This window comes from Eulemur rufifrons, chromosome 29, assembly GCF_041146395.1.
Source record: "Eulemur rufifrons isolate Redbay chromosome 29, OSU_ERuf_1, whole genome shotgun sequence".
NCBI lineage: Eukaryota > Metazoa > Chordata > Mammalia > Primates > Lemuridae > Eulemur > Eulemur rufifrons.
In genome coordinates this window covers 79,321,343-79,333,905 of record NC_091011.1, presented here as the reverse complement: position 1 = coordinate 79,333,905, position 12,563 = coordinate 79,321,343, and the positions used below count along the sequence as shown (strand labels likewise).

The following is a 12,563-nucleotide window of genomic DNA, read 5'->3' as shown; positions in this document are numbered from 1 at the left end:
CTTAATTGGAGACTTGAGGCAGGTTATAAAACCAACCTAGAATAAGCCATCTATGAATATTTATTTGCATGTCATGGATACATGGTGTGTTTCTGATTACTATGGCAATTATTAACATCATAATAAATTTTTAGTGCTAGTTTACTAAAAAGCATTATCCATATCCCCCATGGAGAAAAAAATTGATTTATTCTGTCAGGCAGAAATCAGAGACAGAGCAAAAACCAGAACTGCCTTCTCTGAGAATCTCCAGATTGCTATACCTCTGATCATTTCCATTGGAATTTACTCCTGCAAGTGGCTTTAGCCTTAGTAACTCTAAATGTTCATTTTTTGTGAAGCGTTACCACCCTCAGTGATTGAAACCATTTGTAAAATCATGGTCTTGGATTTCTGAGACTGGCCTCTTGTGTTTTGTTTTTTCTAAATCAATGGCCTGTGTGTGGTTCTGAGAGTTCATTAGTGAGTCCCTGGGAGCCCTGGGGGTGCAGGTCTAGGTACTCCTAGCTTCTCCGTTTCCCTGCAGGCTGCCTTGTCACCACCAGCAGAGCCCTAATGAACCCCATGTTTATTTTTGCTCTCAAGACTTCCAAGGGCATTTATGAAGCTTTAATCTCATTTCCATCACATATTTTTAAATGGTATTATTCCCTGAGGACATTTTCTCTGTTCTCTGAATTCCACCTCAGGAACTTTAAGATGCATCTTTACATCGTTCTGGAGATTGTTTTTGCAAATGCCACATCCTGGTGGATTTTAGTTGACTCTGGATAACAATGTTTTGCTTCTTTTCTCTTTTAAATGGTGTGTTTATTGATCATTAAACGCTTTAGCCATCCCTTGTATGATGCTATTTTCATCTGAGAAATCAGTTTCAGGGATAAGCCCAGTCAGCAAAGGCTGTAGTTTCTTCCTTTGTTTGAGGGGAGGAAGAGCGTGGGGCAGCCAGAGCTGGCTGTGCAGAAGTGGGTTTATTTCACAATGAACAGACGCTGGAGGACAAGCAGGCACTGGAGGATACACACACGAATGAGACACGTACGTTTGGCATGTTTGCCTACGTGGCATCCACTTTTCTGGGAACAGCACATATCAATTAGACTTCATGGTTGTCCACATAGAAAGTGGCCAACCTGATTCAAAGTGAATTTATTGGAAGACTATTGAGGGCTCTTGACGCCAACTGAAGCTGAAGGAATGAGACACGGAGAATTTGCTGGAACCAAAAGAGAAGCAATAAGCTTCTGTCTCACAGCCAGAACGGCCTGGGCAGGATGCTGTCCCCACTGCCACACCTGCATGGAGATGAGTAGCACCCCAGCGCATGACGCACGACGTGCAATTTGGGACAGGTGAGGGGAGGGAGCGGTTACTGGAACCGGGAAAGAGTCCATGAGAGGAACCCACCATGAAAGGTGCAGTGTCCATCTGTGAGGAACACAGCCAGCCTTGTGTGACCACAAGGGAGGGAACAGCTGTCCTGACCTCATTCTCCTCTCTCTTACCTCCTGCCTGGGCTTCCCATTGGCCAAACCCCCCTGGAAACCAGAGGTGATGGGCCCTTAGATACACCCATACAGATCAGCTTGGAGAACGGGCAGGAACCAAAGGAGTCCCGGGACAATGACGTCCAACTACGGAAGAGAAGGATTTAATCTTCACCCTCCTTCCCCCCGCCCCTTCCCCCCACATGCTTGCCTCTCACCCATCCTCCAAATACAGTTTTTTGTTACCTTTGGTTAAATCTATGTTCATTGTTTGCAATATTATGAATAGTCACAGATATAGTGCATACTTAAATTTCTTTTTTGTACAATCTTTTCCCCTTGGAGTTCATAGTTATATGTATCACTTTTTTGTTTGCTTGGTTTTATAGCCCTACTGCTAACACACCCCTAAACTCTGCCATACCTGTGAGTCTCCTCTCAGTGCGTTCAGACGTGTCAGGGGTCCCACCAGTGTGGCCTCTGCGGAGATGTGTTTAGCAGAGGCCTGGCTCCTGCTGCAGGGAGAGCTGAGCGCTCCCCAGGGCTGCTGCTCTGCTGTTGCTCTGGGCTCCCCCTTCACCAACACCCTCAATATTCCCTTCCACTTCTTTTCTACATTGAACCCACCGCTTTCCTGGGTCCATGTTTTCCTTTTTCTGAATTGGCTTCATTTTTTTTTTTTTTTTTTTTGAGACAGAGTCTCGCTCTGTCACCGAGGCTAGAGTCCTCTGGCGTCAGCCTAGCTCACAGCAACTTCAAACTCCTGGGCTCAAGCGATCCTCCTGCCTCAGCCTCCTAAGTAGCTGGGACTACAGGCATGTGCCACCATGCCCGGCTAATTTTTTCTATTTTTTTTTAGTTGTCTGACTAATTTCCTTCTATTTTTAGTAGAGACGGGTCTCAGTCCTGCTCAGGCTGGTCTCGAACTCCTGAGCTCAAGCAATCCTCTCGCCTAGCTTTTTTTCACCCTTCCTTTTGCTCTCCCTTTGCTGCGACAATGGATCTGGTCATCATCTGTGGCGTATGTACCATGCTCTGTAAACCCATATCTTGCTCTTGCCCTATCATCCTATCTTTCTCTCCTCAATAAACCTCATTTTCATGCTTGCCTTAAAAAAAAAAAAAATCCTCCCACTTCAGCCTCCAGAGTGCTAGGATTACAGATGTGAGCCACTATGCCCAGCCAAGATTTATCTTTTTATTTTTTTATTTTTTGAGACAGAGTCTTGCTCTGTTGGCCAGGCTAGAGTGCCGTGGTGTCAGCCTAGCTCACAGCAACCGCAAACTCCTGGGCTCAAGCGATCCTCCTGCCTCAGCCTCCCGAGTAGCTGGGACTACAGGCATGCGCCACCATGCCCGGCTAATTTTTTCCTCTCTATATATGTTTTAGCTGTCCAAATCATTTCTTTCTATTTTTTAGTAGAGACGGGGTCTCGCTCTTGCTCAGGCTGGTCTCGAACTCCTGACCTCCAGCAATCCACCCACCTCGGCCTCCCAGAGTGCTAGGATTACAGGCCTGAGCTATCGCGCCCAGCCAAGATTATTTTTAATAGTGAAAAAAATTACAAAATAAGAGTGTATGTGGGTTTGGACAGTGTCAGAGAAGGATCTAGGTCTGACAGAGGATGGCAAGGAGTAACAATATAAAACAATGACTAAGCAAGCAGGTTGACTTACCACAATCACATAGGTGACCAAAGCAAGACAGTCTATTACTAGCGGCACAGCAGACAGCAGGAACATCATGACGGCAGTACCGGTTGTCCGGCCCCCAGGCAACACGATAGCCAGAGGAGCACCGTGCATGCCATGGACCTCGCTACGGCTGAAGCACCCAGGGACAAGGGCCAGTGCCCTTTACAGAAAACAATAACCAAACCAGTCCCTTCCCCTGGAGAGCAAGTAGTCATAAAGTAGTCATGCTTAGTCACCTGGACCTACTTAATTGCCTACGTGACTAGCTACAGAAATGGCTCAGAGTCAGAGGACATTTAGGTCTTGAAATTTGCTAGACTTAGCAAGGACGTGTAGAGACACTAGAGGCTCACGCCAAGTGCCTCTCCCAACAGACAGCAAAGAGTCAGACTTTGCTGGACATTCATCAATATCAGTCACTAGACTCCCCCATTTGTTCTTGTGTAACACCCTCAATTTCCTTTGGGAAAGCCACCCAGCCCACTGCGGCCCTCGATGAGATGGTCAATTAGCCACCCCTACCCGAAGTCCTGGAGCCATTCTGGTGTCAGTGCGTCCCAAGACGGGCTCTTCAGGTGCTCTTTGATTCTGTGAGCCAACCCACATCTTTCCAATGAATTGCTTTCGGTTTCAATTAGAGTGAGCCTCTCTCATTGGCAACCAAAGAACTCTGTTATAAAATGAAATCTGTTCTCAAAGAATTCATCACTCCACAAGGAGACAGGTGTGTAAACAAATAACTACGGTGGTGTGAGAAATGGTATCACACACGGCACACGCAGGGCATGATAGCAGCATAGAAGAACTCCATCGATAAGGACAAGGGTCATGAGTGCAACGGGTATAAAAAACGAAAGCTGGACAAGGTGGTGTATACCTGTAGTCCTCCGTACTTGGGAGGCAGAGGCCAGGTGGAGTCGGGGAGACCAGCTGGGGTTGCACAATAGTCTAGGTGAGAGCTGATGGAGGCTCAAACCAAGGCAATAGAAGCGGGGGTGGAAACCCTTTAAATGTTCGTAAACATATCATGTTAGTAGGGTGGCCATAAGATTTGCCATTCATACAGGGACACCTCTGAGAGCTAAATGGGTATATGTTAATAATAACACTAGGACTGCAGGCATAAGTTGGGAAGTATGGTCACCCTTCTCATTAATCTCTTCTAAGTTCGGCTTCTAGATGTCCCTCACCAGCATCAACAATGCTCAGCTTATTTGACTGTAACATGTTGAAAGGAAATTTGCTTTGTTTTTTATTTTTATTGGGTACAGGAAGAAACCCACAAACATTAGGCCCTCTTTCAGCTCAGATGCCTTTCTTGGCCCAATCCAGCCAGGATTTGCCAGCCTAGCTGAGCACACGCAAAGAGGGCAATCGTGTTTTCTCCCCACAGCCCACAGGGCATGAGCCAAGGGAGAGCATGTCCTCCAGCCTTTACTTGCAGACTGGGTGGCTGAAATAACATGTCAACCTTAATGGCCTTCCCACATCTCCAAAAGAGGGCTTGGTGTTTCTCCCATGCCCTCCCTAAAGGCAGGTAACCTGTCCATCTATCTTATCCTCTCTAATATACTCAGCACCGAGCACATGTCTGGCCCCTAGCAGGAGCTTGATAAATATTTATTGAATATTGTTTGTTATTTTCTGAGTATATATCCCGTACTTGTCCAAAGGTTGGCCAAAGCTCCTTCCCCATCCCCCCATCCCCACTACACAAGATGCCTCTGTTTTCCCCTCTCCTTTGAAAGAGGAAGTTGGTTTCTTCCCGGAGGCCCTTTCCTCCAGACTGGCTTTCTTGGGTTTGCTTGGCTGCTTTGTGGTTCCCACTAAGCAGATAGTAACGTTTTCCCCACTTATTTTCCCCATGAGTGAGCTCCTGTTCCCATGGTACAACCTACAACAATTAGGGACTCACTTGGAGGTTTATTGGTGGAAGCACAGAAGCACCTTGTTATAAACACCATCTTACCTCTCTCAGGGTCACTCAGCCTGCAGCGGGAAAACAGTGTCATACGAGGTGGTAGCAAGTGCATGGATGCCAGGGAAGATCACCCTGTTTTGGCTAGGTGTCAGGGTCCCAAAAAGTGCTCTCCTAGGGAACTGGCTACAGGAACATGCTGGAAGTACTCATCCGGGTCCTCTTGTTCCCAGAGGCTGTGGCTCAAGGTGGCTCTCATGGGTACTTTCAAATTGACTGAAGATTCCACTGGCAAGGGTGTCTTGTTGCTGATGAAATTGTCTATATCAATGGCAGTGTTAATGCTTCTGTTGGAGCCCAGAAATTTTGGGGTCATCGAAAGCAATAGAAGAAAAAGAAAACGCTGTTAAAATCTAACTTTAAAACCATTTTTTTAAATCATGTCTTTTCCAGCACAAGTGCCTTGAACATAAATGGAAATATGGGAACGAAAGGCAGTGACAATATGCACATATGGATTGATGTATTTAAGAGCGACCTGAGGAGAGAGAACGAGGAGGAGGAACTGGAGCTAAGGGCTGTCCTACAAAGGGGAGTACAAAACTCTCCAAACCTTAAGCGTTGCTTTGATGTGTTGAGAACCTAACGTGTGTTATGACTCAAAGGCAAAATGCCAGGGACCAAAAATTCAACACCAGAGAAGTAAGTTTGAGCTGGGGCTGCCAGAGGGATTGCCAGCCTGGGGAACCAAGGGCTGTGGTTGTCACGAGTGGAGAGAGTCCTTCGTAAAGAGCTGTTGCCTCCTTCTTCTCAAGCTGAAAGAAAGGGACTTCCTGGGGCCACCCAGAGAGCTGGAGCTGTGGCCCCTGGGCTCTGGAAGACCCAGCAGATGGGGGCACAACTCCTGCCCAGGAACATGGAGGGCAGGAGAGAGGGGACAGTGGGTTTCTCTGTTGGTGCAGTGAAGAAGAGTTGCTTCTGTGTCCAGGAAGCATGGCGTTCCTCTCCAGTGGCTGGCTGAAGTAGAGAGGACATTTCTTGAGGACTGGACGTGGACTATGCCAGAGACAGAGAGAGAGAGAGAGAGAGAGAGAGAGAAAACGCCAGCCTGGAGCCACAGTAAGGCCTACCCAAGAGGAGTCCTTACAGGGGTGAGGGGACTCTGACAGCTAGTACCTGGGTGGCATGGACCCCTGCAGAGCCAGGGCCTGAAGGTGGTGGTGGCCAGATACAAGAGAGGTGTCACAGCATCACCAGAGTTGCAGGTGAGGGGCCAGGGAGGGGACTTCAAAGAATGCAAGAAAGCTCCTAAGAGAAAAAGTCAGCTTTAAACATTAGGAAACAGAGAAGAGGAGTGACGACACCGTCGCCCACTAGGAAAGGCCATCTTGACAGGGGGCAAAGCTGAGGGTAAGGGATAAGGTGTGATAAGTTCGGAGTTTTGGTAATTTTCAGGCACTGGACATTTTAATTTCAGAATTGAGGCTGCTTTTATCATTTGAAGGGATAAAAGCACCTTTTATGTCTAAGGGGGGTCCACGTGCTATGGGGCCTGCCCAGAGAACCAGCTCTTATCCAGGGGCAAGAAGAAAACTTCTCCCACTGAAAAATTACAAAAGGGAGGAAGAAAATAAATTTGCATTTGGCGACCCCCTGCAAGTTGTGCTTGTTCAGGGTGTTGGTCGCACTCCCTTGCTTTAGGTTTCTATCCCTTGCTACAGAAAGAGTCTAACACATTGGTTAGCAAATGAATAATACTTTGGAGCTAGTGGCAGTGTCCCCTTTGGGGTCCTGTCTTCTCTGTCCATTTTACAGAAGAGGCAGGTGAGGCAGAGCACCAGGATCTTACACAAGGGAGCTTGTGAGCTGGGGTGGGAAACGGTAGCTAACTCCACGAACCCGCTTCATTCACTTACACTTCTTTGAATTAATGTACTCATCACCCATTCCTTTTACTGAGCACCTGTCTTTAGAAAACACTGCCATTTGCCTAGAGAATGAATACTCAGATCACAGATCCTGTTCTCTTCCAAGAACAGGCTTACAATAAAGTTGACAGAAAAAGTCAAATGCATGACTACCTAGAATAAAAAGAAGGAACTGAGATAGTTGGCAGGGTGTCACTGACCCCAAGACTTCATGCTGGGGAGAAGGACGCCAGAGCCAACCCAATGGAGGACGCACCTGTCTGCTGTGAGCTGGGGCCTTGATGAGAGTTGTGAGAAGCTGCCACTGGTCTTCTCGGCCGCCACCAGCATGAGGGTCTCGCTGGGCTGGGAGGATGATGGGAGGCTGCTTTCAGGCTAGATGGAGAAATTCAGAGTCAGAGGGCCAGGTCTGCTCACTTAGAGTCCTGGGCCTCCTTGGGGCAGGAGTTTGAAGGAACTTGTGGGCTTGAACTTGAGTTCCACAGCCCGGCCCTGGGAGCCCGTGTGTTAAGCATTAAGCCCCAGAATCATCGGACCAAAACTGGGACCCCAGGCAGGACCCAGTGGCTGCTCTGTCCAGACAACAAGATCTGGACGTTCAGAATCAGAGCAGTTGGGCTACAAAACAGCTGAACTTTTCAAAGTCAATAATAACAAACCTAAAGCATACAACTTAAATGAGAGAAGAAAAGCATCTAGATTCTGAAATCTGAAGGTTTGAGGCAACCTAATCTATCAAGCTCCCCTCCTTGTGCTTCCACACCAGGCAGGTCCTCGAAAGTCCCTATCTGTGTCCAAAAAACACCAAATAAACTGAAGGGGAAGAGCAAATCCTTGAGGAAATATTTATAAAAACTTGTAATTAAAGGGTCAAAAATCTTGATGTATAAAAATCTTTATTTTACAAATCAATTTAGAAAAACACAAGATTGCCAATAGAAAGATGGCCACAGAGCACAACAACAACAAAAAAATAAATATATATATGTACACATGTATGTAAGAATGTTCAAATTCATTGAAAATCAGAGATGTCTTGATTGACTATCCTAACTAGGGAAATAAAAAAAAAATAGATGTCACTTTTTACCTATCATATTAGAAAATTTATTAAAACTTACACTACTCAATTGTGATAGGATACAGTGACACAGACACATATTATTGGTGAGAGCTTAATTTGGTGTGAAATTTATGGAAATAGTCTGGCAATATGCGTCAAGAGCCTTGAAAATGTGGCTCTTGATTTCTGCTTCTAAAACCTTAGCTGAGAAAGTAATCAGAAATGTGGATGATACATACACATGCTTGTTTTAGCATTATTTATAATAATAAAAAATTGAAAACCTTAAATGTCTACTATTAGGGGACAATTTTAATTTTAATTCATACAACTGATTAGTATGAAATTATCAAAATACCGTTTACAAAGCACTTTTAAAAGACATGGAAAAGTGTATATGATATAAAGTGAAAAAGCAGTATTCAGAAATATATATTTACATATATGCATACCCCCATACATACACATGACTGATCTTGGCGGGAGGGCCCCACTTACTGTTGTCTCGGTGCAGTTGCTGGACATCTTGGGCACCAGGCAGTGAGTGAATTGGATTCTCGGGTCTTTGGTGGTGATGGACAGGCCTTTCTGCAGAATTTTCACCAGGCGCATCCAGAATTGAAAGACAGCCTCTGGGTGTTTTTCGTGCAGCCTCAGGTAGTAGATCTTTTCTGTCACTGTCCTAACCCTCAGGATGCGTTGGAGCCGGTCACAGATTCGTAGCTCCACGTACTTCAGGGGGAGAATCCTGGGCATAATCAGGAAATTCCCATAGCGGAGCCCGTGAGTTTAATCAGCCTTGTGGGTGCCTACTTCGAGCTTGGCCTCCCACCTCTGATCGGGGGATGGCAAAGGCAGAAAGCTCGAGTTCTAAGACTGACTCTGATTTTCAGGACTTTAGATATTAAGGAATCTGCCCACTTCAGTAACAATGGCTGATACTGATGTATAATATCTCATGTAATTCTCACACAACCCTTTAATGAAGGAAAGATAAGTATTAATAATCCCACTTTACAGATTTTGAAGCTGAGGATCAGAGAACCAAGTGATTTGCCTCAGTTTAGATCTTACTAAGCAGGCCCTGGAACTGCGGTGCTCTGCCTCCATTCCTAGGCCTCCTTCTCCCTGTGTCCTGATTCGCCGTGTGAAAGGGGGAAGGGGAAGGATGGGCGTCTTCTATTTGTGCAGTATTCTTTCTCAGTCTTAACACCTCAAAGTCCTATTTGACTTTATATCCCCACTTTTTCTTTGGAAATCCCCTACATCTATATTGACAAAATAAAAGCACGCAAAAGCTTCTCGGTGTATAAGTTCTACGTGAAAAAAAAAAGTACACAAAAGCCAAGATCCTCAAAAACTAGGCTTGAGACAGGGATTGTGTACCGCTCTGTCCCAACATGAAGCACAGTGCTTGGTACATAGAGATATTAAATAAGCACTTGTTAAAGGAATGAATGAACGAATTCTGCATTGTTTATACACTAAAGAACACTATCCCTTCTTTTGATCTAAAATCCAGCTGTCATATTAATACAATGTATATGCCAGTCAATCGTCCTACCCCTTCTGACCCCTCCCTCATGCTTTTCTTTACCTGCGGAGTGTGATGACAGGAGCATGGCCAGGTGTGTTCTGGGTGGAAAACCGACTCTGGGGCCAGGTGACATTGGCCATCAGGAGGACGTTGGGGAGTGGTAGGCAGGGCACTGAGGAGGTCACCCCAAGGATCATGGTGGTAGATCCCTCACAGACATCCATCCAGTTCCCTGGCTCAGTGACCTGGAAATCAGCCCCAGGTACACAGGTCAGAAAGGAGCAGGAGACAAGGGTGAAAGGACACAGGTGCTAGACAGGGGCACTTCATCTTGGTGACAGGTGTGCAGCACACTGGGATGGGCCCCAACCTGCTATCGATCTTTTTTGTTGACTGATAAGCTTTAAGCTCATTGGCAACAGGCATTCCGTGTTGCACTTCTTCATGTCCTCTGTTTTACCTAATTGCGAAAAGATGCACTAGTAAGAACAAGCTGAGTGGCCCTGAAATCTTTATTCCCTCACCCTTGGGTAGGATAAGCCAGCACTGGCTTCTAATGGCCAAGACAGGAGATTATGTGAAGAAATTTCAGGAAGGGGAGGAAAGTGCTATTGAATGGGGAAGACCCAGACAGCCCAAGTTGAGGAAGGTTGAGGTTCTTCCCCCAGGATGACAGAGGGTCTGTCTTGTTATTGGGTCTTCAGTGGAACAAGGACTGTTCTCTTGAAGCACCTGTGGACTGTGGCAGGGCGGGAGACAGGATGCCCAGGCTCTGGGCCCAATGTCTTAGCTAAGACACCCCCTACCTCACTGTCCAAGGCTAGCAGGAAATCACCAGAGCTGTGGCTACCAAGGAGCCACAGGGACCAGGGTAAGGAACAGATGAGGAGACCCCTATGTTCCCAAGGCCAGAGCACCTTTTCCCAAGGTTCTAGACTTTGTGAGCCCATCGGCACCATTGCACAGCCCCTGGGGGAAGTGGGGACAGAGGAAAGCCCCAGGAATGATTGACATTGAATTTCCTATCAGCCAGTCCAGAGGGTGCTCCAAGAAAAGTAAATTTTGATTTTAAAAGAAAAGTGACATTTCTTGGAGCCCATTTGTGGAATGAAATTCATATTTCCTACAAAACATAGAGGATTGCACACATCGAGAGAAAGTGCTTAGTGAATGTTTGTGGGTGACGCTGCTTTGGGGTGATGACAGTGATGGTGCTATAGAGAAGGGAAGAGAGGCGTCAGCGTGACCACACTGTGACTACAACAACTGTGACCGTGGGGGCTGCATCATCTCAAGCAAACTTTGAACTCTGCTGTGAGTCCGCCTCTCCCTGGCAAGCTCTGTGTTTCCTGCTGCCTGGGTCACTTCATATCCATTCAGAGAATCCAAACAGTTTTAACATTAGGCCCAAGAGAACATATTAAGAGAACAAACCTGCTGCCAAAACACCACACCCAAACAGAAATGACTAAAAATTAGATCTGAGTCTGGATTTCTCATGTTACTGCTCCTTCTCCACCAAGAATGTTAGGAATGACCACGCCCCCAGGTTTGCTAGTTGACCACCCGATTACCAATTATGCACACCCGCCCACTCCCGCTGGAGGCAACACAGGGACCACAGAACACCAGGAGCTGTGGACACAGCTCTTGGAAATCTGGGGGCTCCATTAGACAATAGCTCACTGCTCTGTGGAGAGTCGCCCAATTAAGCCCAAGACCCACCTTAAATTGTTCCCACCTCTTTCCTACAACTCCTCACTGCTTTTCCACTCTATTCGAAAGGATTCTTGTCTACATACCTCTCTGTGCATTCCAGCCCCCCTACCTTTCTGTATCCAGGTACTTTGAAGTCCCTCTGTCTGGGATATCCTCATCCCCCATCCCAACTTGTACACTTTCCAACATCTCAGCAATGCCTCAAAGAATGGCTTATGACCTGTCTGGAAAGCCTTCAACTGCTAAAGTCCAGAGAGAGTGCTCTGAATGCCTCAGCACCCACTGTCTGTACTCATGCCTTGGGGATCAGCTGGTCCAAACTCTCTGACACACAGCTTGCTTGGACAGTTACCATTTTATACCAAGCAAACCAAACTTACAAGCTTCCTGGCCAGGGACACTCTCTGATCTTTCTTTGCACCTCTTGCCCTACACATAGGCGGGCGTTTAGTACGTGCTTGCTGGCTGATTAACGGGTTATGCCACACCTGCAAAGGAGCACAGGTGCACGGATCCAGGCTAGACTGCTAGAGGGAGGCAGGCAGCACCTGGGTAAGATTTCATATATATGAAAATGACCATCCCCCCCCTCCCAGTGGCTCGACCCCAGGCCACAAATGCTCACTTCCGTTGGTCATATCACCACCCCCTTGGGGGATGGTAGGAGCTGGGCAAGGCCGATTTACCCCAGTGGCTTTGGTTTCAAATAAAGTTGTTTCTAAACCATCCCAGAGAGAGGAGGTTGGATTTAAAAGCAGGGTTTCTACCTTCGTTCCCTGTAACCACCCAGTTTAGAGACTGAGCTCTAATCCTTTTGTAAGGTATAAATCTATTTCCTTAAGTCATATGACCTGCAGGGAGCTCCATCTTGCTCTAGGCATAAACAGAGGTGAGCGTGGGGCCAAAACCTTCTCCTGTTCTCTAGCCTTGGAGGCTTTTTTGTCCTCCCCAGGGCTTTCAAAGGCCACAGCATTTCCTTACCAACTCCTAGGAACGGGTTTTGAAAAAGCAAAGACAGCTGGCCCTGAGCTGCACAAGGGTACCTGGATAAAGTAGCTTTCAAATACCGCTGAGTCGGAGAATAAGTTGAATTCTGGAGAATGAATCAGTTGACAAAGAAGACCATCTTCCACCCCAAGTTCCACTCCAGGGCCTGGTTCCCTGACCTCAGGTGGGAGGCCCCTGATCTTATTCATCGGTTCTTGGAGGAAAAGGG

General features: G+C 46.7%; 1 protein-coding gene across 2 annotated transcripts; it reads right to left on the bottom strand.

Annotated features, from left to right (window-relative positions):
• Positions 1-5,030: 5,030 nt before the first annotated feature.
• GARIN1A (golgi associated RAB2 interactor 1A) lies at positions 5,031-12,543 on the bottom strand. 2 transcript variants are annotated; one of them, XM_069461601.1, is made up of 5 exons: positions 12,391-12,543; positions 9,689-9,873; positions 8,590-8,839; positions 7,285-7,403; positions 5,031-5,447 (listed from the first exon to the last, which is right to left on the bottom strand). In XM_069461601.1, exons 1-5 carry the CDS (start codon positions 12,541-12,543, stop codon positions 5,252-5,254), a joined length of 903 nt encoding a protein of 300 aa, XP_069317702.1. In that variant the 3' UTR covers positions 5,031-5,251. The 2 variants fall into 2 exon arrangements, with proteins under 2 accessions (XP_069317702.1, XP_069317701.1); XM_069461600.1 differs by having other exon boundaries at positions 9,689-9,901; positions 12,392-12,543.
• Positions 12,544-12,563: the final 20 nt, after the last annotated feature.

Coding starts and splice junctions, on each gene's coding strand:
- GARIN1A (XM_069461600.1), bottom strand. CDS start 12,543: ATGAATAAGATCAGGGGCCTCCCACCTGAGGTCAGGGAACCAGGCCCT. Junction 9,902..12,391: donor TTTGAAAGCTACTTTATCCA/GGTACCCTTGTG, acceptor CTGCTCCTTTCT/GACCTGTGTACCTGGGGCTG. Junction 8,840..9,688: donor CCTGTCATCACACTCCGCAG/GTAAAGAAAAGC, acceptor GATTATGCCCAG/GATTCTCCCCCTGAAGTACG.